This window comes from Euprymna scolopes, chromosome 6 (assembly GCF_053919585.1).
Source record: "Euprymna scolopes isolate OS-2025 chromosome 6, ASM5391958v1, whole genome shotgun sequence".
Taxonomy (NCBI): Eukaryota; Metazoa; Mollusca; class Cephalopoda; order Sepiida; family Sepiolidae; genus Euprymna; species Euprymna scolopes.
In genome coordinates, this window is record NC_136487.1 from 94,105,310 (window position 1) to 94,132,466 (window position 27,157).

The following is a 27,157-nucleotide window of genomic DNA, read 5'->3' on the forward strand; positions in this document are numbered from 1 at the left end:
TTATGTAATTATTTAAATTCAAGCTAGATAAGGTATTAGCACTCGACAATCTGTTTTACTAATATGTATTAAAGTGTTCTTGCATAATATAAACACTTTTACAGTAATTATTTTCTATACATGTCCTAACATAAAATCTATGATGATGTACTTATTTTGTTTCTTCTTTCTTATAACATGTCTCTTCCGCATTAAATATGGGTTGCATATTTGCCACGGTGGCATAAAGCAATTTTCTCTATGGAACTCATTCTTTTATGTTGATTTCAATGTGCCATTGTTTATTAAGGTCATCTTTGATCAAGTATTTTTTGGCCTTCCTTTTCCTTGTTTACTCTCAAGTGAGATATGTTCATTCAACACGTTCATACCACCATATTCATTTGCAACAGAAAACTGACTTGTTTGAGCATCTTTTGCCTCAATAGCAGGGAGTCATAGCTAATTGTTGTCAAGACACATAGCAGAAATCTACTGAACGATAGCCATATCATTCTTCTACAAATCATATAATTCCTCTCGTTATTCCAAGCTAGTCCAAGGCAAGCATTCACTCATATGTAACATTACACTATGGATGTAGTTGGTATAAACTTGACCCTAAGAAACAAGTGACAGTGAATGACAAGTTAAGATAGAAAGAAAAGGTACATAAAATTTGCCACATGCATTTCATAAACTTAATTTACATTCCCCACCACCATTGACCATATTATATCATTAAGATAACAAAATGAGTTCACAACTTTCAATTTCTGCTGACCATCCTCATGAACTGTTAATTCCATTCAACCTCACGTGTCACATTTCACTGCTTTAAACATACAAGAAAATGTAGATTGTATAGAAATGTACATAGAACATTATTATTATTAAAATTATATTACTATGGTGTGTAATAATGAAAATTTAACAATGCATGATAAATTAGGTCTCAAATCAACAGCAATATGTTATATAATGAGGGTCGTGTTTGGGGTGAAAGGTTTAGTGTCAAAGGTCAGAGAGTAATACCAGGCAGAAGTTACAAAACTACATAACTTTCAAGCAAAAGTTTTCGCTCTCCTTAGCTGGTGAGTTTCAATGAGAAAATGCACATCTGACTAGTATTCCCATTGGGACAGTATGTTCAGATGTGGTGAGATAGACTATGTTTATTGCTCTCTCTCTCTCTCTCTCTTATATAAATAATAACTGTGACTGTTCTTCTGTTTCGAATAAATTTTGTTAAAAGATAAAAATTGGCATCCACATGGTTTTGTAGTGACAGATGATCAGCAACCTCGGCTTACAATGATGACATAGGTATATAAAATATTCTATAGTAGGTGGAAATACAGCAAATGGCTAAAACAATGAAAATATATTGTAAAACTAGCTGTATCTGTCGCAATGCAGTGAAATAATTTTGGTTCTTAATTTTTATTTACACATTTATAAACTTAAGGTAAACAATTAAGGAGTTATCCCCCTTCCTAATTTTTTATTTTTAGGTGATTATTTAAAAATATTTCACATTAATAGTCGTTGATGCTGGACTAAGTGATTTTTATAATAAAATGTAGTGACATACATCATTGTATAGCCAACAATAACAACAAATGAAAACTAGCAAATCAGAAGCAAAATTTGTAAATGCTATTTGGGTCTGATTTTAAAAATCTGGCAAGATAAGTTTATAAGTTGGATTATACAGTATAAAATGTTCTATCATAAAAAGGATTATTCAAGCATGTTTCAAATTACTCACCTGTGAAGGGTACCTGTTTGGATCAGGTCTGCCTGTTCTAGATTCACCAAGACATTCCTTTAGCAATTCCTTCAATGTATTTTTCATTTCTGAAGCAAGGTTACCAAGCCAATTCTGGAAAAGATACATGATAATTAGATTGAATTAACATGAAGATTTTATAAGAACATTTTCATCTTTAAATCAGAAAGTCCCAATTTAATTTTGGAAGTTATCTGGATCTAAAAATTATTTTTTTATAATATATATATATATATATATAAATAATAAAGTAGATTTTTCTCGTGATGCATCAGCTACCATAGGTTTAAAACCAAAAGCTTCACATGCTAATCTGTTCCACCAGTAACCTCAGCCAAGTCCTCATGCAGGTTTCCAGAAAATAAGCGTCCATTTCATTTTATTTCAAAATTTTGAACATTGTCTATAGACAACGAGAAGGTTACAGTTATTTTGATTCTCATACTAATCTCTCCTCTCATGTCACATTCATTATAGAACAATTGACACTGCTTCATTTTCACACTACTTTTTTTTTCTCACCTACTATACATTTTTAATCAAAATAATAACTGCTCCCTTCTTTCTTCCACATTCCAGTTTCATGGAACATACAAATAGCAGTTTCAGAATACTAAAATACTTCATTATTAGTACTTATACATCTTTGCTTCTTTCTTTTTATGATTATATCACATTTTTAACATCATATGATTTATATAACTTTTTTTTTTTTTATTTTTATTTTTTTTTTTATTACATTTTCACCCCAAACAAGGCACATTGCCACTTTAATGTAGGGGGCTACTATCAGGGGAAACATCTACTGGGGTACTATGTAGGGATTAGGGCAGCGAGATGTTGGTTCACGTTGCACTTGAACTTATGCATGTCAGTACAGTTGGGGAAGCAGTGACCTGGAATGGAATTCCAAAGTCTAGCAGTTCTGGGGAAGAAACTACTGGAGTAGAAAGATCTTTTACATCTAGGGATCTCTACAGTGTGGGGGTGGGATTTTGTAGCTTGTCGGGTCTGTCGAGGGTGTTCACGTCGTGGGGGCACAAGTGCTTGCAGTTCTTCAGAGCATTCACCATTATAATACTTGTAGAACAGGCAGAGGGATGCAACGTTTCGACGATGGGACAGAGGCTGAAGTTTTGATGCCAGTTTAGGGCCTATCAGATTTGCGACTCTCTTTTGAACCCTGTCAAGGAGCGAGAGACTAGTAGCCGATGCACCGGCCCAAATGTGACAGCAATACTCCATACATGGGCGAATAGTGGCCTTATAGAGGTACAGGATACTTTCGGGTGTTAGAAGTTTTCTAGCACGGTAGAGAGAGCCCACCTTCCTCGCAGCGGCCCTGGCAATGCCCTCGATGTAATTGTTCCAGCTCATGTTTCCTGGGAACGTTAGGCCAAGGAGCTTGAAAGACGTACTCTCAGCTAAAGAGTTGTTGGCCATTGCTATAGGTGGTAGAGAAGGTTTCTTGTAATTATTGAATGAAACCAGTTTTGTCTTGGTGGCATTGAACGTTACCATCCATTTTTGTCCCCATTCCACTACTGATTTGAGGTCATCCTCTAGTGTTTCTGCCATTACTTTAGATATATGTTCATTTGTTTTCCTGTCGTGCCTGCTATAGAGTGTGGTGTCATCAGCATATATACCCATCTCAGAGGCAATTTTGTCGGGGAGGTCATTTATGAATATCAGGAACAGCAGAGGACCAAGGATAGATCCCTGGGGCACTCCCGCATTTATATTATATTGTTTAGACGTACGACCGTCGAGGACAACCTGGATTTTTCTCTCATCTTAGAAGGATTTAATTATGTTAAGTATTCTACCAGTGATACCGTAAGATCTAATCTTCCTGAGGAGACCCTCATGCCATACCCTGTCAAAAGCCTTAGATATATCTAGAGCTACCGCTCTGCCCTCTCCCGCTTTGTCCAGTGACTGGTATATGCGTTCAGAGATTACAGTGAGGATGTCTGCCGTGGAACGGGCTTGTCTAAATCCATATTGATGGTCGGTCAGAAGTTTAGCATCTGTAAGGTGCTAGACTAGAGCATGGTTAATTAAGGTCTCAAATATTTTGGCAAAAAGTGGGAGGAGGCTAATAGGGCGATAATTTAATGGGTCAGTTCTTTCGCCAGAATTCTTGAATACTGGTACTACAGAAGCAGTTTTCCAACAGCTCGGAAAGCAAGATTCATTAAGGCATTTGTTGTAGAGTTTGGAGAGAACTGGAGCTACTTCGACTGAGCACTTTTTTAATAGCACAGCTGGGATGAGGTCGGGTCCACATGCTTTGGAAGTGTCAAGGTTTTTTATGATAGCATGCACCTGAGCAGGGGTGATTTCCAGATCGTCTAGCGTGGCGTCTGTCCGCATAGGAAAGTCAGGTAGGGGGTGGTTTAGAGGGTCCAGTGTAGAGTTGGAGGCAAACCGACTGGCAAGCATGTTAGCCTTCTCGGTTGCTGAGCAAAGAACCTCGTGATTGTTGGTTAGTGGGGGAATTGTTGATTGCCCATTATTTACTACACTGTTGTAGATTTTCCAGAAGTCACGAGTTCCTAATTTTTGTGCTTCGATGCGTTTTTTAGTGGTTTCCGTAAATTCCCTCTTAGCTGTCGCTATTTCTTTCTTAACGTTACTTCTAGCTTCTAAATTCATAACATTATAAGAGCACTTCAGAGAAATTAAACTAATTTAGATTAATTATTAAGAATTCAGATTTCATTCAAGAATAGCAGATTAATCTTCAGATTCCATTTCTGAATGATTCACATTCACCTGCTTAAAAAACAACAAATGTCCACTAAAACTTTAGATGTGTGTTTCACCAAACTTTTTCCAATTACTTTTTGATACAATTAATTTTTGATACAATTACTTTTTGACACAATTAATTTTTGATACAATTACTTTTTGACACAATTAATTTTTGATACAATTAATTTTTGATACAATTACTTTTTGACACAATTAATTTTTGATACAATTAATTTTTGACACAATTAATTTTTGATACAATTACTTTCTTACTTTTATTTATTGTTATTCATATTGTTAGTGTTGTTATTATTATTAATTGTAGTAATACTAATATTGCTACCTGGAGCTGTAAATAGTTTACCAAAAAGAATGGGATTTTACACATTTTTGGAGATGAGGGCCACCTCCAGAAGAGTGTCACTTACAACTTAATTTTACTTAATACTTTGTCACACTAAGGATATGAATAATCCAAATTATCAATCCTCACCTCAAAAGTTTGGAAACATAAGAGTATTATCACTTTATATATATGTAGTGTATGAAATTGGAATTTGACCAGTCTTGATCAAAGAAACTCATCCATTCTATCAATGTGACCATACCATCAAAGTCTTCTGCCTTGCATATAACCTACTATACTGTTCAGATAAATTTTCTTCTAAGGTCATCAAATTTTAAACCATATTTAAAACTCACATTACATATCCATTATATCATTCTCATATAACTTCTTTCCATGCAACACATGTCTTCAACCCTCACTGATCAAGTGTCACTTCCATACATCATTACACTACATATGCATGACTGATAGATCGTTCCCTTGACTAACAGTGGTAATACTCTGCAAGTTGATAATGCCAGGTTTCACTTCCATACATCATCACACTGTTTACACATGTCTGATAAAAGAAAAAAAAGAAAAATATAAAGTTATACATTTTAAAAATATTTACCTCAACATCAGGTGTAATGAGAACTTTTCGTTTAAGTGGTACAATTTCTCCTTCCAAAGACTTCATAGCTAAAATATGTTGGGAACTGTCATCAAATTCAACACTGTGAATTCCGGCAAAGAGTTTCTTCAGATGTGATTGAATGACATTTGGATTGGTGGACTGACCCAAAATCTCTAAGAGGTCATCATCTCCAATAAAGTAGAAACGAGGAAATAAAGACCTTTTTTCCTGTGAAGAACAAAAAATATTGATAAAAATCAGCTAAAATTACAAATAACACTTGTATGTATATATAACATGACATAATGCCAGTTCATTAATAAAAAAAAAAATTATTCACAAACAATTGTTTCTGCCCATTTTTATAAATATACACATTTATGGTATAGAAAATTTACTAAACATTTACAAAAAGACTTCCTTGGTGTATAATATATCACAGTCTGACTTCAAAAATAAGATGAGTCCAATATTTATTATTTAATAAAAGACATTTGATCTTATATTCCTTTTTCTTCTTTTAATCACTCCAATCCAAAGAAAAATGTTGCTTAGACGCTGCTTTTTTTTTTTTTTTTTGCTTAAAAGAGTTCATAAAACATTATGTCCACATTATTTGTTTGTGTTTTCTCATGTTCATATTTGACTTATAAAAACCATGTGGCAATATTCACACATTAGAAAACAACTATTTTATTCACACCAACCGTTATTCTTCTTATTCTATCACTTCTTTCTTTTTTCCTTTTTTTTCTTCTTCATTTTCACTCATTTTCCTTTGATTTTTTTTCTTAAGAAATATAAACCTATCACATTGCCATGCATTCCTATTATAAGTCACTTCGAATAAAATTCTACACAATTTCTGATATGCATATGCTTCATATACCTCAATCTGATTTTAATGAAATTTTACTATATGCATAAACCAATAATTCAAACATTTCTGCTTTTGCCAAATTTATTAGGAGGTGAAACAGTAGGAGGGGGAAACAGTAGGAGGGGAGAAACAGTAGGAGGGGTGAAATAGTAGGAGGGGGGAAACAATAGGAGGGGGGCGGACAGTAAAAACAAAGAAAGTAATATGGTGTTACGAGCATAGAGAAAAAATACAGTCATGATTCTTATGTGATCCAAAGCAAAGTCAGGTTTTCCTGCTAATTTAAAAACAAATTGAATTTCTCATGAAAAAAAAAAATAAAAACAAATAAATTTTGATGCATTGAAATAATGATTCAAACCTCTAAAAATTCGTTGAGTGCTTTTTGACATCTTTGGAGTTGGTCTACCATTGTCTTTAGTTGGTCACGAAGACCAGGACGTCCAGATAATGTTACAATGCGCTCATCACGTTGAATATCCAACATAATTGCTCTGAAAAAAAAGTAAAATAAATAAAATAATATGCTAGCAACTACCTACTTACTTATGTGTTTCACACTTTAATATTTCATCTGCTGATCCAGAGATAGAGGAGGATGGGCGAGAGATGGCAGTGATAGGAAGAAGAGAAGGAATATGAAAGAAGTGTAAGGAGGAGGACAAGGACAAATAAATGAGAGAAGGAAGGGAAGTCTGAAAACAGAATGGAAAGAACGCTGAACACTGCAAGCTGATATAATAATTGAAAAAATATATATATATTTTCTTTGTTGAAATATTTAAAAAAATGAAATGTCATCTCATTAACAATGTTCTAAAAAAGCAGCAGAAAAACAATAAAAACACTTCTGGGGCAAATATAGGAAAATCCACAAAACCACGACAGAAAGACCAAATAACTGAAAATCATCAAACAACTTCAGGAAATCGAAGAAGGAATGGAAACAGAAATTAATGAAGAAAAAATTAAGACAACTCTAAAGAAAATGGCAAATAGGAAAACACCAAACCACAATGGAATACATACATACTAATTTAAAAAATTGATGACCCTACATGAAATGCTTATGCACAAACACTGAGAAGATGTATCCACAAAACAGACATACCAGAATGAATGACTGAAAGAAGAACTATGTTAATACAAAAGACACTAAAAAGAAAATGAACCCAAGCAACTACAGACCAATAACCTGTTTGCAAACTATGTGGGAAAATCCTCACAACACAACTGAAAAAACATCTACCACTCCCTTAAAATAGGGAACTACTTTCAGAGAAACGAAAAAAATGACAAAAAGAGAAAAGAAGGATGCATAACCGCTTATACTTTGATAAAAATATTCTAAAGGAAGTAAAAAGCAGAAAAAGAACATAGTCATAGCATGAATCGACTACAAGAAAGTCTATGATAGAAACCCCAAAATGTGGATAAGTGAATGCTTAAGAATATAAAAGATATTCAACAAGATATACAAGAATATACAAGATATTATTAGTCATATTAAGAAAGCAATATCAACATAGAGATTAGAACTGACAGCTGGAAAACAAAACTTAACTGAGGTAAGGATACAGAGAAAACTCTCTATCACCACTAATGTTAATCACAGCCATAGTGTAACTCTACTAAATTCAAAGAGAATGTGATGTTAGAATAAATCACCTGAAGTTACAGGGTGCAACCATAAAAGTGTCGCCCTAAAGAAAACAACACTACAACTTTATTTTAAAACTTTCATTGAAAAAATCAATGCAGGTAACTTGATTATGTAGTAGAGCTTACATCTATTCAATATAGCTGCCATCAGCTACAATCACCACCTCGATACAGGTTTGGAATTGGGAGCATGCCTTTTTCACAGTGCTGGCAGGAGCTCGGCAAATACTAGGTGATCAGGCTGGCTTTGGTGTTGTAGGAGGTCATGTTAGTCATGTTCTCAATGTATGACCAAACGAAGTAGTCCAGTGGGTTCAGGTCGAGGAGGAGGGGAGCCAGTGAGAAAAGGTTACAAAGTCGTAGCACTCCTTCTGAAGCCAAGCCTGGACTCTTTGGACTTGTAGGCTTGTGTTGAGTTCTGCTGCCACACCCAGTGTCTGCCGGTGGCTACCTGATTGCACCAGGGGATCACCACACTCTTCAGCACATCTAGGTACACTTTGGTGTTGGCTTTCAAGCCAACTTCGAAGATGTGAGGTAGCATGATGTGGCTCTCACTTGAAACCACACCAAAGACCATAAGCGTCGCCAGAATTTTTTTTCATCACTCTGAGCACGACCCTGCTATTCGTGGCAATCCAGTGATGCATTTTGAGGATGCTGTTGTCATAACTTGTCATAGAGAGCCTGAATTGTACAGCGGCACATCTCCAATCTCGTTCGTTAAACATTTTGTCTCTTTCATACATGATAGAAAGCTCCTATCACTTTTGGGATTTGTACATAACTGGCCAACTAGTAGATGGTCTACAACAAAAAAAGAGAAATGGTTTACATCAAATGGAAATGGAATCATGTCATCTTTTCTAGGGCAACAATTTTACTATTTCACCCTGTATTTGGAAAAAAACAAAAAGTAACTGAAAAAATTGATAAACATGACCCGCATCTTCAGTCAGGACATCCAAATAGAAAAGTGTGCACTGTTAGAAATGAAAAGGAGAAACTGGAAACATCGGAGAGCATGCCAATCAAGTGGAGATGAAAGCACTTGGCAAATTTGATAGATATAAGTATTTCAAAGATCTGGAAGCATGCATCATCTAAAAAAATCAAAAAGAAGATTGAAAAGAAATACCTAAGAAGAACAAGAAAACTCTTAGAAAATAAATTATATAGAAGAAATCTAGTTGAAGAAATAAACACCTGAGAAATATCACTAATAAAATACTCTGGACCATTCATAGACTAGACTAAAGAAGAACTTAGGCATCTTGATCAGATGACTATGAAACTAATGACCATGCACAAAGTATTACACCTGAAAGATGATACTGACAGACTATGTGAAAAGTAATGAAAAAGAAAGTATAGAAGACTGTGTGCAAGGCATCAAAGAGAATTGGAACAATATGTATCCCAAAATACAAAAAGACTGATCAAGATACATGATCAAAATAAACAATGAAGGAAGCAGTGCAACCAGAAATAAAAAGACAAGTAAAGAGAGGTGGAAAGAGAAACAGCTACAAGGACAATTCATGAGAATGACAAGAAAAGAGATCTACAGAAATATCTGGACATGGCTAAGAAAAGGATACTAGAACAGAAAAATGAAATCGCTATTAAAAGCTGCACAGAACAATGCAATTAGAACTAATTACATTAAAGCTAAAATATATAAGACACAGTAAATGTAGATTTCCCAAAGGGAGTGCAACCTTGAAGTTGGTTGGAAAGTTTGTGTGCCTTAATGACCTCATGAGCTAAACCGGTGGGAGATTCATCTCCTGGCAGGGCCACCCATGCCGGACAGGTCGATGGGTAGAGGCCAGACTAAGAGCACTCCACCTACCTTCTGGGGAAGGTTGGGCGTGGGGCCAGCACCCTCACCCCGGAAAAAAGAACTTGCTACAAAAGCATCCACAACAAAAACCCAAGAAACTTTGGTTCTGGGAGAGGAAGGTTCTGCACCTGCAGAAAGAATGACGTGCTGTGGTCAAAGCCGAAAGGACCCTTCAGTGCTGAAAACCCTCTTATCGACCAGGACAACCACCACCATTGCTACATGGAACGTCAAAACCATGAAGCAGAGAAGGCAGCACAAGTGTCAGCAGAGATGCGCCGATACAACATTGCCCTGCTAGGATTGAGTGAGATGAGATGGCTGCAAGCTGGACAAACAAGGCTGGCTAACGGTGAACTCTTGCTGTACTCAGGACATGAAGAAAATGCAGCACACACGGAAGGCGTAGCAATCATGCTTTCAAGAACAGCACAGAAAGCTTTGACGGGGTGGGAAGCATACGGATAAAGGATAATAACAGCATCCTTCATGACCATAAAGAAGAACATCAAGATGAATGTGATCCAATGCTACGCACCCACCAATGATCATGCTGACAAAGACTATTTCTACAACAGACTACAGACAGTCTTAGACAAATTTAAAGACAAAGACGTCAACATTCTGATGGGGGATTTCAATGCAAAGGTGGAATCAGACAATAGAGGCTAGGAGGAAGTGATGGGACAACATGCCCTCGGAGAAATGAACGAAAATGGAGAGAAATTTGCTGACCTCTGAGGACTGAATGACCTTGTCATCGGAGGCAGCATCTTTGCCCACAAGAGGATACACAAGGCCACCTGGGTATCACCTGACCATGTAATAGAGAACCAGATAGACCACCTCTGTATCAGCAAGAAGTTTAGGTGGTCTCTTCAAGATGTACGAGTGAGGAGGGGAGCAGATGCGGCATCAGACCACCATCTTCTGAATGCGAGACTCAAACTGAGACTTAGGAGAACCGTCCGGCAGGCAGAAGGTAGGACGAAGTACAACATCAACCTGCTGAAAGACCAGATGTCTCGGGAAGCCTTCACTGTGAGCCTGAGTAACAGATTCCAAGTACGGCAGGAGCTTACCACCAAAGACACCAATTCCCACGACCTTTGGAAGGAAATAAAAGACATCCTTAGGGAAACATGCCAGGAATTGCTTTGGCCAAAGAAGAACCAACACAAAGACTGGATGTCTATGAACACCTTACAGAAGGTTCAAACCAGAAGACTCAAGAAAAAGGCAGTCAATGAGAGCCATACAAGGGGCAGCAAAATGACAGCCCAAGCAGAATATACAAGAGCCCACAAGGAAGTGAGGGAAAATGTAAAGAAAGATAAGAGAAACTATATAGACATCCTGGCAGAAGAAGCAGCGTACCATGGCAACATGAAAGACCTGTACATGATAACTAAAAAGTTAGCAGGTAAGTATAACAAACCAGAGCGACCGGTTAAAGACAAGCAAGAACAAACCATCACAAACTCTGAAAAACAACTTGAGAGATGGGCGGAACATTTTGAGGAACTACTCAACAGATCAGCTCCCGAGAACCCTCCAGACATTACTGAAGCAGACATTGATATTGATATAGACTGTGATCCACCAACAAAGGAAGAGATCACCCGCACCATCAAGAAGATGAAAAATAGCAGATGGAATTCCAACAGAAGCCCTCAAGGCAGATGTAGAAACAACAGCTGGCATACTACTGCCGCTCTTTGAGAAGATCTGGGAACAGGAATAGGTACCGACAGATTGGAAGGACGGACATATAATAAAGCTACCCAAGAAGGGAGATCTTAGAAATTGTGAAAACTCTTTTGTCAGTACCAGGGAAGGTGTTCAACCGGATTCTGTTGGAGAGGATGAGAGATGCAGTGGATGTTAGGCTCAGGGATTACCAGGCGTGTTTCAGGCGGGAAAGATCCTGTACAGACCAGATCGCTACGCTGTACATCATAGTTGAACAGTCTCTGGAGTGGAATTCCTCATTGTACATCAACTTCGTGGACTTCCTCAAGGCTTTTGACAGCATACACTGCAACACCTTGTGGCAACTCCTCCGACACTATGGGATCCCAGAAAAGCTGACGAGAATTATCAGGGAGTCATACGAGGGAATGGCTTGTCAGGTTGTACATGGGGAACAGTTGACACGATGTTTCAACATAATGACTGGTGTACAACAGGGATGCCTTCTATCACCATTCTTGTTTCTACTAGCTATTGACTGGGTGATGAGGCGGACAACAGATGGACGGAGGTATGGTATTCAGTGGGCTCTCTGGACTCAGCTGGATGGCCTTGACTTCACTGATGATCTCGCTCTGCTCTTCCACAAGCAACAACAAATGCAGAGCAAGACCTCTAGACTGGCCATCCACTCTTCTCAAGTTGGCCTCCACACACATCCTAACAAGACCAAGATCCTGAAAATCAACGCATTCAGCAAAGAGGCAGTGAAGTTGGGCAACAAAAACTTGGAAGAGGTTGAGACCTTCACATACCTTGGGAGTGTGATAAACCAGCAGGGAGGAACAGATACAGATGTTAAGACCCGTATCGGAAAAGCAAGAGCATCTTTCATAGCCCTCAAGAACCTCTGGCGATCCAACCTCATCACTTCTTGCACAAAAATCCGATTGTTAAATTCCAACATCAAATCAGTACTATTGTATGGAGCAGAAACGTGGAGAACAACAAAAACCACCATCAGAAGAGTGCAGGCTTTCATAAACTCGTGCCTTTGAAGAATGCTAAGGATCCACTGACCAACTACCATCAGTAATGCAGATCTCTGGGAGAGAAATAACCAAGTACCAGCAGAAGAAGAGATCAGAAGAAGGAGATGGCGATGGATCGGACACACCCCGAGGAAACAACAAACGAATATCACACGCCAGGCCTTGACCTGGAACCCTCAGGGAAAGAGGAAAAGAGGCCGGCTAAAAAACACTTGGAGAAGAAACTTGGAGGAAGACACTAAGCTGACCGGCTACTCCTGGAGGGAGTTGGAGCAAATCGTCCAGGACGTTGACGGGCAATTGTGGATGGCCTATGCCCCACAAGGGGCTCAAGGCTTAAGTAAGTAGTAAATGTAGACTGTCAACAAAGAGAGGAAACAGTAAATCATATATTAACTGAATAGAGCTACCTAACCCATAATGAATACAAGAATAAACATAACTGTGTAGGGAAAGCAGTACACTTGGACTGTACAACTGTATTTTGAACATTCAGATGAATGGTACAGATACGAACTGGAGACAGTACTAAAAGACAAAAATCATAAAATCCTCTCGAACATAGAACAAACAGATAAAATCATCCAAGCAAAGAAAACAAACATCATAATAGTTAAGAAGGAAAGAAACTGCCAAATTGTAGATTTTGATGTTTCAGGGTAAAAATCAAAGAGATGGAAAAATGAAGCTCACAGAACTGAAAGGAATATGGACCATAACGAAAGTCAATATAATACCAATAATCATATATAAATCCGGTAAAAAACAAGAAATTGAAATAAAAAAAAAATAAACCGAGAGCAATGATGAAAGCAGTTGAAATCTTAAGCAAAATCCTTGAATATAGAAACCAACCAACACAAACTATGAACACTACATGGAAGTTACAATAGAAACAGGGAAGGAACACCACATGAACTCAAGTAACTGAAACTATAAAAGATCTTATAAACTGCACCCCCTCCCCCTCCAAAAAAGATATATTAGCCACAGTAAAGATCACACAAATTAGTTGTGAAGGGTTAAACTTATTGACTTCCATTGACAATACATGCACTTGCATCCTAGCAGGAGTCATGAGGAAGGTCAGTGAATTTTGAGTGCAAACCAGTTAAGGGGATGTTACCACCCCTACATATGCACCTTCAAATAAATAGATGATGCACATGCGTTTCTCGTCAGTTTGAGAGCCTATAGTTAATCGCAGGCAATTAGTCAGTTGTAAGAGGGATTCCAAGAAGATGAAATACTTCTCGTGGCAGCAACAAAAGAGGGTGATGGATGGCAGATAAACTGATAGCAAAATTCCCATCCTCTTTCTAAGGATGAGCAGAGAAACAGGGACACGACTTTGATCATGGAACTGAATAAAGATTCAATTATCCAGATAGATGAGACATTTGTTTCAGGTGCACTGATGTTGGGACACAAACTACTCAAGGACACAGCCAAGAGGTACAAAAGATGATATAAAAGGTAGATTCTATTTTTTTTTTTATAAACCTCAGAAAAGGGCTGATGTGCTGCAAAAGTGAACATGTACACGCAATATAAACAGAGTCTCCTTCTCCGCACATACCAAAACCAGGAATCCAGTGGCAGAATAAAGAGTACTGGAACCTTGGACAGGTTTCTTGCCAATCAAATCCCAGAAAAGATCAATGTCATTGCAAGCCAGAAATAATTGTTAAGCATTTTTTGTGATAACACAAAGTCATTTGCAATAGTTATTGAAAAAAGGTGGAGAGTAGAGATTTAGTAGATCTGCTATCACTCAAACTCCAGGGAAAATCACCGGTTTTTATCAATGAGAAATCACTAATGATGACTAGTGCGAGAACTAGTAAGTATCTACCAGAGTTAGCTTCAAAAATAAAGATGTAAGCAATATTAAAATGCTATATTTGCTATGAAGATATATTCATACGATGTATGCTTTTGTATGATGAAATAATTTAAGGAAACATCCCCATTGAATAATTTTTTATGTGAAATAGAATTGAAAATGAAAAAAGAAATTGATGTACTGACCTGAAATCATTATCTACACGTTTAAAACGTGCCTGCTCTTTTGGGAGAGAACCCCGACCAAAAATTGGTTCCAAGTAAACCCACTTGTGTTGAATTTGGTAAATGTTCTGGAGATATTCATCAAGATCAGCCAGACGTTGTTCCCAAATTGCAGCTTTATCTTCAAAGCTTTTGAAGTAAGGAGAATCTTTAAGGGATTGTAACAAACATTGTTGATCTCCAACCTGGTTAATACAAAAAAATATTTGTTAATACAAAAAAATAATTGTTAATACAAAAAATATTTATTAATACAAAAAATAATTGTTAATACAAAAAATATTTATTAATACAAAAAATATTTGTTAATACAAAAAATAATTGTTAATACAAAAAAATATTTATTAATACAAAAAAATAATTGTTAATACAAAAAATATTTGTTAATACAAAAAAATAATTGTTAATACAAAAAATATTTGTTAATACAAAAAAATAATTGTTAATACAAAAAATATTTGTTAATACAAAAGATATTTGTTAATACAAAAAAATAATTGTTAATACAAAAAAATAATTATTAATGCAAAAAAATATTTGTTAATACAAAAAAATTTGAAATTTTCAATATCAAAGACAAACACAAACTCTATCAATGGATTCAATGCAATGATCTAAATTATACAAATTTTACCATATTATTTAAATTCTAAACTACTCATTCCATCAATATTTAAAAAAAAAAAACAATCAACTTTTAAATCACTGCTCCTGATAATATATACTGAATTACTTCCCTTAGTGTAAATATTGAAACAGACGTAATGCAAATTACTACAGTCGATAATAGTATCACTTATGTTATTAAGTGCATCGTTGTTTTTAATCAGAATCCAATAATAAATATTTGATACGTTACCTCATTAAAAATGTCTTTCCAATTTTTTATCAGTTTCATCTTTTTATTATTGGTGTCCTCATAGTCTGTGAGAGAGAAGATGGCACCAGCCCCCCAGTGTTCAAGTTCTCTTATTGCATCACGGATGGTTATTTCCCCTTGTGCACGATGATTCAATTCCTAAAGTGGATGAAGAAGCCATTGATTTTTATTAAAAAATAGAAAAGGACAAGAAAATAACTTTTACAATACAAATATAGTAATAGGATTGTTTTATGAAACTTTCCCATATGCTAATGGTTAAAGTTTTCAGTCATGAGAAGATAAATAATTATTTGCTATTCAAAATTAATTAATATTAAACCTTCACCTTAGTTTTCAAAAAAATGAAAAATAAAAAAAACATGTTTTACAAAATGCTAAAATAATATAATAGTCTATTAGAAGGCTCTAACAATGTGATGATATACAGGAGGTTATAAAAAAGAAAACTTTATTTATTTCTTCTTCTTTTTATGGTTAATCTTACTTTCTTCCAGCTTTCCTCATAGATCACTAAAGACTTATGTGATGTTGGAATTTTATATGTCAAATGTTTCTATTTCTCAGAGGGTCTTATTGTTATTAAGCTTTCTTTCTTACAACCCCCAGTATATGTTTGCATTATTAAAGCTTTCTAATAAACTGTATATATTAGCAAGATCTGTGTCCTGGGGTTGCCTGGGGTAAATCGAAAATAATTATTTAACATTAAATAAAGTAAATATTAGAGTACCAAAAAACGCATCAAAGTTATTTTTATGCATTTTTATGCTTAGTTGGCTTTTGGCTAAGATCAAAGTAGTGTATATGTTCCATGTCTGAGCATGGCACACATGGTTTATGCTCCTGTTAGACCCCCAACTCTTCAAGTAAGTTTAGCCTCTTAGTTAATTAAGTGGATGAGTTATTCCCCGACCTCACAGTAACAGAAATCCTTCAAGATGCTCACATCCAACTTTCATTTTTTTTATCCTTGGCTTCTTCCAAATTACATTTATCAAACTTTCTCTAAACTGTTTTCTATTTTTCTCTCACTTAGATTCCACTCTCATTTAGAGATTGATTCATTTGTTTTTCACTTCTGAACAGAGTGAAAAAACAGATTTAAAAAGGATTGGGAAGGTCTTACTAAACAAATTTTTTGTTTTTTTGTTTTTCTCCCATTCCAATGTTATTACAATTGATTTTTACAACTCCTTTTCCCCCACACTTTTGATGGCTTTATGCTTAATTTATTTTCAGTGTAAATCATTTATATTTTCTGCAAATAAATATTTAAAAATGTATCTGTGCTATACATAACAGCAACATCAGACGTTTTTCCATAAATTTAAACTAGATAATAAGAGGAAAGGTAGGGTATGTGGCAATTGTAGCATGTAGACTATTAGAAATATATGGCAAGTCAGCTACATATAAATCCCTGCTCCCTCTCTCCCACAAAAAAGCAGAGGTGGAATGTGTTTGTTTAACAAAAACTTTTGCTCATATTTGAAAATGTCATTAAAGAAAACAAATTTTAAATTTTCCGTGGAATACATAGTTTATTCAATTCTACAATAGTGACACTTAACATTTTGATGGCTACTGGCAGGTAGTGTTTTTTTTTATGATTTTTGAATAAAAGTCATTAAAATTGAAAATGTGATGAAAAGAAAAATAAATAATTCATTCAATTGTAAAAAAATGTCTTGTTTGTTTCAAATAAATTCAATAAATTAATTTATAAACGCGTTACATTTAGTTGAAGATAAATCTGTTTCTATTAAGACTGAACTTTTACTTACCTTAAGAGCATCGACAGATGCAATAATATATTCACCCGTAGCCAGAATAGAGCCAAAAGTTAATTTATCAAGTTTGGTGTCTCGTGGAAGATGCAGAAGGCGATACACCTCAACCCAATGGTCAGGACTTAAGTGGTCACCTCGCACCCATTTTAGTACAGGCAATATATTCTATAAAAGAAATTAAAAAAAATATAGATAAGGACATTAGTCAATTTGATTGCCTCCTGCATCAATTTATTTATGAGGGGTGTGCAATAAGTAATGCCCCTGACCCACTTCCCATAGCAGTAGAGCAACGAAACTTGGCATAGTTATTAGTCTTTCTCTACATAGGAACCACCCAGAGTTATGCATTTCTCCCATTGTTTGATGCAGCTCTGGAGACCGTTTTTGTAGAACACCCCAGGTTGGTCCTCCAATCATAACGTGACTTCAAAAACAACTTCATGGCTGGGAAGAGGTGAAAGTCAGAGAGTGCAAGGTCAGAAGAGTAGGGAGGATGGGAAAGGATTTCATAACCACACGCCCATGCTTCTAATCTGGCAACATGCGAGTTGAGGACCAGAGCATTGTCCTGCAGGAGGAGGGTACCTTTGCTGATACCTTGATTTTGATAGCTTCACTTAATTTCCTCAAAAGTGAAGCATAATAGGCTCCTGTAATTGTGGTACCCTTTGCCAGGAAATCTGTCATCACTACTCTGTCCTGGTCCCAGAAGACTGTGAGCATGACCTTGCCAGCGGAGGGCTGCACCCTTGCCTTCTTTGAAAGTGGTGAGTCCAAGTACTTCCACTGCATTGACTGGGCTTTGGTCTCTGGATCATAGTGATGGACCTAGGTTTCATCCTGTGTAATCAGTCTTTTGAAAAACTTTGACTCATCTTCTTGGCACATCTCCAAATTCATCCTTGAGCACTTGACGCATTCTCCCTTCTGGAATGGTGTGAGCAACCTAGGAATCCATCTGGCAGACACCTTATGCATATGCAAATGGTCATGAATGATAGTTTTCACAGACCCTGTACTAATCTTGACATCTTGGGCTATTTGGCGATGCACCCATCTTCCAAAATGGCAGCCTCAACTTGACAGACAGATGCCTCATCAATAGCAGAAGGGGGGGGGGCAACCAGGTCTGGGAGCTGTTTCTACAGACTTCCTGCCATGTTTGAATTCACGATGCCAGCGTTTTACAAGGTCATATGATGTGGCATTATCACCATAAGTTTCTTTCATTTCATCAAAAGTCTCCTGTGGTGTGTCTCCTTTCAAATACAAAACCCAGATCACTGCTCAACATTCAACAGGCTCCATTTCACACCTGACTCAGTTCAAACACCTGTAAAACAGAAACCACAATTAGTTCAGAGCTGTAATTTGCCACATAACCCGTAGAGATATAAATCATTGCACATGCAAAATTTCAGCTAGATCAGACAACTGGAAGTGGGTCAGGGGCATTACTTATTGCACGCCCCTCATATCAATATTGACCCAACCTGGCCTTGCCCGAGGGGTATATAGTAGTATTTACATTTTGAATAAAATATTACTTGTAAATCAGAAAATTATGTTCAAACCCATTATTTTCAGTTAAAAAATTAGGATAGCCATTTGCAATTGTTAATATTTGTAACAAATGGAAGTTACTGATTGTAAGGCTATATGTTTGCACTTATACTTATTTAAAATGTCCATAGTGTCTGGTGCCAATTTGCCAGAGGTGTAAGGTGCATGACTGAGGTAAGGATTAAATGCTGAGATATAATTTGCATATTAAAAGGCAGAATACAATAATTGTGTAGAGAAACAAGTTGCAAAGATGTAGTTAATTGCAAAAATGTTAATTGATTTCTTTATTTCTCAACAATCAGATACAGCTGAATGCCACATGCTTTCTCTTAATTCCTTCGTCTCAGTATATTACACAGTTGTCTCTCATCTAAACACTTTAAAAAATGAAGCTGCGTCTGTATCTTCAATAGACCTGTTTAAAAATTCAATTCTCAAAAGTATTTTCAAATAAATCCCACACTTCATGGTTCCAAAATTATTATCAGCCACAGATTTGAACTAGAATCATTACCAAATTGATGAAAAAATAAGTGTGAACTGCTCATTCTTTTTTTTTCTCTATATTCTCTCATTTAATTGCATTATTACAGAAAATAGTGGAATAATAAAAAGAGTTCTGTTGATGCTTATTTATTCAAATTTGTCAAAACTTTTTAAATAATTATAAAATTAAAATTAAAAAAATTGTCATCCCTCCACACACACCACCTTGCAAAATGAAGGATGAGCCTTCAATCTTTCCATTTTCACTCAGATTTCACTTGGATCTCAAAATTGAAAAAAAACATAGAAATAATACTCCATTTTCTTTTTGATTTTGCTTTGTGATCAAATTCGTTTTACTTATATTTTCACAAAGACAAATATTCAATTATTTAAAGTAAAATTTAAATGGGAATTTGAAAACTTTGAAGTGTCGAATATAATGATAAAATAATTTTTATTTACTGATTTTTTTTTTTTTTTGTAAGTCCGATACCAACTTTTATTTTAAATCCTGATCGAAACTGGAGCATTATACACGTGAAATTACCAGAACTGCACGTAAATTCTCTTCTTTTCGCTATAACACCAAAATGAAAAAAAAGAAAAAAAAAATTCACCAACCAGACTTTTAACCCTAATGAGGCTGTGTATTAGCGAAATATCGGACTTACAAAAAAAAAAAACAGTAAATAAAAATGATTTTATCATTATATTCGACACTTCAAAATTTTCAAATTCCCATTTAAATTTTACTTTAAAAATAAGTGTCTTCAAAAAGTGTGTGACCATCTTTTACTATTCAATTATTTGTTCAGAAATGCTTTGATCCTACTAGAATATGGTCTACACATTCTGATTCACCACATTATAAGAAACCAGCAGACATTAGTAAACCCAGACCAAAAACATAATATCTAATTAATACAAGAATTTCAGTATAAAGACATTTGCCACATCATGCAAACACACTTTTTGAAAATGTGCTTAATACAAAAAAATACGACAATATCTCTTGATTTCTAGACTGAAACATAGAATATAAATGTAGAAACTCACTTTATTTACGTTGATATCTTCCAGCAACTTAGCAGTCAATGTGTTTATTTGCATTGACCTTAATTTCTCATACCAGGTATTAAGGAATTCTTCAAACTGATAAATTTTATTCCTGGAAAAAATAATGTTATAGTACTGCATGTCATATATGAATGTCATATATAAACCAATTAAGAACTTAATTTCATACATTAATATATTAAAATAAAAATTATATCATATATTGAGCCATTTACAATGTTAAAGTCTACATTAATAAAATTATAATAATCACTAACAAATAATACAAAATAGATTTGATAAAGAATACAACTAAAGTTCTCTTAAATATACGAAAATACAACCATATGCTAAGAAATCAAATCCTTAGCTGCTCCTGAAAAGCACATATAAAAGGAAGGTTAAAATTAAGATAGTCCTCTTTCTTAGGTCTGCGACCAGACCAACGGCGACTCCAGTAAACTCGCTTCTATTTTTCTCAAACATTGTGTGGAACCCTAATATTCATTGGTTTAGTTTCATTTTCAGCAGACACTTTTGGACCTAATTTCCAGCATGTGAAAAAGTGGTTGCACATGTGTCATTCCATTGTTTGTCTCTGCACCTCTCTGTAGTTATAGTAATGGTTGTAGAGTTGTTCATTTTCTTCCTTGAATAAAAGTTTAGTTGTACATCTATCACTCTCTTTCATAGCAGCAGCTGTAATAGTTATCATCTCGTCTCTTCATATACAGTCTGCATAACATAATAGTGTCTGTTCATATGAGTATTAACAATGTCTGAAAACATCAGTTCACATTTGGTGTTTTAATAACTCTTTTAAGGTTTTACTTTTCTACACTCTATTATAAAGTATAATTAGTGAGTATGTTTATTAGTATTCATTTCATGATTTTGATTCATGGGATCACATCAACACATACATGGATCATCAGGTCAGCAAATGCATTCAATGTCATTTTGATCCTGGAAACAAATGTGACATCACATGGCTGGAAGAAAGAGAGAGAGAGAGAGTAGGCAATCAATTCTGAGCTTATGGGGCAGAGATAATGGGAGGAAGATATGTGAATATCAATTAAGGGACTAAGAGGGCCAAATGATTAATAGCCCAGAAATGTGCCACTACTGGCAGAATAAAAGGCTACGCCAATAGTACAAAATATGTTCTTTCTTTAAATTGATGATTTCTTCATTTTTCATAATTGCTGGTGTCTCAATCATGGACAACACAGAGCAAGATTAACTCTAAACTGAACAATGCAGTTATGATTGTTAATCTGCATAACAAGGTACATTTATATAAACTCGTATAAATATGTAAAATATTATGCAACATAAATAAACCACAAATATTCACTCATTAAGTGAAAGAATAAATTAATATCACAATATAATTGATAAAACATGTTGTTGGGGAATAGAAATGTATAACTGAATATAACACTTGTAGTGGTTTGAGAGTCTGCAACTGCAAACAAAAAGGAAGTCTGAGATGATTGCAATCAAGGTTTGTGAAAGCATGTCTGATGGCTTGGATGTCCGAGCCAGAAAGAGAATATCCCATTTTACATTCCCCATGTAGGTGGAATTAGGTATTTTTAATTTCTGGAACAGGAGATTGTATTCTTTTGTTCGTCAGTAGATTTCAGGGGAGATAAGTTGGATCTAATCTAAAGAAGATTACAAGTCTTGTGCCAACAATTTGATCAAAACTTGTATCAGAGGATACTTAATTCTAGTAAAATTGACAGAAAAAACTACACAGTATTCTTAAATAATCTTTAGCTATATAAAATGTCATCAGCTTTAATTGGTTAGTCAGCTTCTCAAAAAGCAACTATTATCATAAATTTACCAGAATCCTTACTTCAAAATATTTTGTAAGTGAAAGAGAAAATTATGAATTGTTGGTATTAATCCAATTTCTTTTATTATTATTATTATTTATTATTATTATTATTATTATTATTATTATTATTAATTTGTATTTTTATTAATATCTATTAATTTTATTTTATTAATATTATTAATCTATTAATTTTATTTTATTAATATTATTATTATTAATCCAATTTCTTTTATTATTATTATTTATTAATATTTATATTTTTAATTTGTATTTTTATTAATATTTATTATTATTAATATTATTATTATTAATCCAATTTCTTTTATGTCAAACCAATTTTTTATTCAAAATCATCAAAATGAATGTGACCATAAAGGTAAGATAAAATTGTTTCACAGAAAAAAACTTTACCTGAATGAAACCCAATCTTCATTAGTCAGAGCAGCAAGTTGTTTCGAATAATCATCAAAGACAGAAGCAATGCCTTCAAAACTGGCCAAATCATCTTTTAATTCATTAATTTGACTGAAATCTGGTTGAGGAGTTTCAAACTGATCACACTGCAGTCTACAAAAGATAACACTCTTTATTAAAATTGCAGTTTGAATAAATGAATAGAAGATTTCATGCCTATGTGCCAGCAAAGAAATAGAATGGATGAAGAAAGACTGCTTCAGAAATATATGGATCAGAATAAAAGCTAGGAATTGTGGGTAGAACAATGGTTATATCAAAGAGGGTGATGACATTAAGTGTACTGCATTTTTTTTTTTTTTTTTTTGACTTGACATGCCTTATGATTGCTAGGGTTGCAGAAATGGAAAAAGAAAGAAAGAAGGAAAGAAGAAATAATGAAACCAAGTTATGGGGTTGATATGCCGTTGTAGAGAAAGAGCCAAAAGAATGAAAAAATAGGACGATCAAATGACTCTGTGGTTAGAACAGACAAAGGAAAAAGTATGTCAAGAGATACTTATTGTTGTAACGGTCAGAGTTTGGAGTGAGCTGGCTGTTTATTTTGAAACACAGAAATCGAGATGAAATGACAGGCGGTTGTTTATTTTGGAAAACAAGGTTTGAAAGCTGATGACAGGCAAGTTTTCTTGTTGTAAACATATACAAACTCGTGATGTTTAAAGGGCATTGATGGATATGTATATATTCCTCGAACACAGTAAAAAGAAAAGGGGGAGAAGAGAAGGAGAAGAGAGAATTCGATTTTGGCGAATTCAGATGGTGTTAAAATCGGGCAGAGAGGGCTTTTGACTTAAAACACGTATCTCCAATGGCCGAAAAACTTATCTGAACTCGAGTCACAAGCTACCATTTTAAAATAGCTACAGACAACTTCCTTCAAACTCTGAAATATTATTAGACCATTATTATTGTGAATAAACCCAGATTAATTGTTTATTCGTGTGTGGAATCGTTTTTATTTCCTTTTTCACCACACTAAAATCCACGGCTCTCTTATCGGCGATGTTCGCCGGTAAGCAAGTACACAACGACAGGTCCGGAGTATAAAATTTAGACGATCAACTGATAATTCTGTCACTACCCAATACCAGCAACATTAAAACGGCTAAGAATTATCACCGGCAGTGGTCACTGGAAGGACGAAAATAGTGAGCTGCAAACCGCCAGAGTCGGGTCGTTTTCAGGCTGCCGTAATTGGAGTGGAAGAGTTCTGAGGTCGACGATCGTCTCAACTGACCGGCTGAAGGGGGTGACATTTGGTGGCCGTTGACCAAGGATTATCGAAATCAGGAAGAAGGTGTGTTAGCTAACCAGGCAGACGGATTCAAAACCAAACAAAAAAAAACAGGAGGTTTACTGTTTACAACAGGTGGGACCTCCCAACAAGCGAGTCAACAAAAGCAGCGCAGAACCAACAACATCTCAGCGATCAGGTAGGAAACCACCTTATTTTCGTTCTTATCACTTTCTTTTGCTTGTCGGTATTCGTTTTTGGACTTCTTGTGGGCTTTTTCAAAGAGCGCTTATATTTTTTTTTGTTTTGTCTATTGTTATTTAATACGTAATCCGCTAGGACTACTACCATGACCAATGAAAACGGTAGATCTGTAGAGGAGTTAGGGCGTAGGATTGAAGAAGGGGGACGGCTAACCCCAAAACTAAACGTAACGGGATCCAGAGTCCCACTGTTCACAGGTTTGGCTGTGGAGTTGGGACTCTGGCTCAAAGCAATAGAGAAGAAAGGGCGCATCTATAACCTGTCGGATGCCGATATGATTTCACTGGCATACGACTATACCGAGGATGCTGCTTCAGAATGGATTGGAGAGTATTTGGATAAATACAAATCCCAAACCAACTGGAAGATGTTTGAAAATGACATCCAGCGGCACTTCGGCAGTCACTCGAGCCGAACGGAGGAAGCTCAAGCGCTGGTAGGTGTGAGGCAGAGGGGTGGCGAATCCATCGCTCACCTAGAGGGAGGCATGAGCGTTCTCACTAAGATAGCTTACCCAGATCAAGATCGGAGAAATGATCCGGCTACCCAGGCCCAGCTGGCAGAGTTCTTCACAGACGCTTTGAGCAATTCCCTGTTGCGTGAGGATGTGGCAAGGGCACAGCCTAACACGTTGGAGGAGGCCTTTGCACAGGCTCGAAGAGCTGAAGCCCTCCTCCTGAGATTAGGAAAGTTAGAGGAGAACCAGACAGCCTGGTTGAAGGTCTGCTACGGATGCGGTCGACGAGGACACATCCGAGCAAAGTGCCCTGAGCTTCACCAGAGTGGGGAAGAAGAAGCCTCGAATCCAGAACACTGGGACTTAAGGGGAGGGGGGAGACACATACCCCATCCCAACTTTAAGAGGGGTCTAGTGTGCTTTGTTTGCCAGAAAGAAGGGCACAGGGCACATGAATGTAGGAATAGGGATAGAAATAATCCACCCGGACCCAAATTAAAACTCACGTCCCCTAAGAAGATTCCAACAAGGAAATCTTTAAACTAGTTAGGGTTGCCCCAATAGTGAAAGGGCGGGTGACCCCTAGGAGAGATAAGAATGTCCAGAAAAGCATAGATGGGGCTTTAAAATTAAAATGCTACAATTGCAGAAAAGAGGGGCACTATAGTTACCAGTGCAGAGACGGGGTGCACTGTTTCAACTGTGGCCGCCTGGGACATCCAAAGAGGGCCTGCATGCTGAGGCCTAAGTGTTTTAAGTGCGGCAGTGAAGAACACTTAATTCAAAGTTGCAAGGCGAAAGAGTTCGTACGGTGTGACGAGTGTAAGGGATTAGGGCAGCACAGAAAAAACGTAACAAAAGAGTCAATGATGGAAGGGTCAAGAAAACATATGACGTTGGTGACCCAGTATACTACAGAGCACAGGTTAGAAAAGGAAAATTAGATCCTAGATGGAAACCGTACTATAGGATAGTAAAACAAACGGGACCAGTGACATATAAAATATGGGATCAACTGACGAATAGAACGAAGAGGGTTCACACGTCAGACATCTGTGAAGCCAATATTAGGGAGTGGAAAATGCCTAATATACAGACAGATAGACCTGTAAGAAAAGCCACCCTGATAGATCCGGAAGGAGATTGGGAAGATACGGATAGGTGGGCTGATGAGGTAGCGGATGAACAGGAGATAGAATTAGAATTTGAGGTAGAGAATACCGACTCGCTACCAGAGATAACAACTGCGCCTCCAGATTCGGAAGGTTGGGAATCTGAAGATGATATTCCGCTATCGGTACTGAGAGATAGAGAGGCTGGTAATGAGAATAGGGCTGAAGAATCAGAGAGCAATGCGATTCCGTCGACACAGCCCCCAGAGGTAATAGGCGATGTTAGGGGACCTAGACTTTTGCGAAGCAGTGTAAGACGACCTATCAATGTTATCTCTAAAATGGGGAAAGTTACAAATAGCGATGAAGAGGATAAGGAAGACGAAGAGGATGAAACTGTTTCTTTCGTTAAGTTATTTATGGAACTGGAATTGAGTGACTAAAAATAAAATGGAACAAATAGTAAAGGAACGTTACTATGTGTATTTGTAGGATGCGGCGTCTAATAATGATGATGGCGGTGATGGTTGGATTGGCAGTAGCGTTACGCCACACACACAGCACGGTATTTAAGAAGACCAGCGAGGTAACGATTACTCATTCTAAGTGGACCCTGACGTTCGTCATTGATCTGAGAGCGTATCGGAAGGTTCAAATGGAACTAGAAGACGAAGTTAACTTAGCAGCGCACTTAAAGCTGCAGATGCAAAAAAATCAATCAAAACTTGGGATAAATTCTAATACAGCGTTATTTGTATCACTAGGAGGACGGTTAGATAAGATGAAACAAAGACTCCGATACATTGGAGGATATTTTAGGGATATTGGATTGCTAGCAGCAGATGGGACCCAAAAACGAGTTAGAAAGAGATCTATACTTCCTTTCGTAGGTAAAGCACTACACGTATTATTCGGGACCGTATCGGAGAGTGACACAGAAGTATTAGAAAGGCATATAAGCAGTTTAGAGGAAAATCAACAGAAGATAAAGCACGTCATAGAGGAAAGCTTATCAATAGTGAACGTTACTAGATACGAACTGACAGAACATAGACAAACAATAAACTGGCTATCCCATACAGTCGTCAGCCTAAACGAAAGTTTGACTTTTATGGCTAGAAGAATAAGTATGGTAGAGGCTGTAACTAAGCAAATACTGGAACTGATGACGATGACAAACCAACTCGACTCATCAATTCAGTTATTGACAGTGGCAATGGAACATGTTAGGACACAATTAGATTTACTTTCATTAGCACACATGTCACCAAGCATC

General features: G+C 36.2%; 1 protein-coding gene across 1 annotated transcript in view; it reads right to left on the reverse strand.

The window, feature by feature from the left end:
• LOC145277804 (cytoplasmic dynein 2 heavy chain 1-like) overlaps positions 1-27,157 on the reverse strand; it is a 253,964-nt gene that overhangs the window by 158,438 nt on the left and 68,369 nt on the right. The window contains exons 20-27 of the mRNA XM_080129659.1: positions 22,749-22,904; positions 20,486-20,597; positions 17,366-17,536; positions 15,558-15,716; positions 14,660-14,883; positions 6,738-6,870; positions 5,494-5,724; positions 1,751-1,864 (exon numbers count right to left, since the gene is read on the reverse strand). Of these exons, the coding sequence (XP_079985785.1) occupies positions 1,751-1,864; positions 5,494-5,724; positions 6,738-6,870; positions 14,660-14,883; positions 15,558-15,716; positions 17,366-17,536; positions 20,486-20,597; positions 22,749-22,904 (1,300 nt within the window). The remainder of the gene's footprint in view (positions 1-1,750; positions 1,865-5,493; positions 5,725-6,737; positions 6,871-14,659; positions 14,884-15,557; positions 15,717-17,365; positions 17,537-20,485; positions 20,598-22,748; positions 22,905-27,157) is intronic.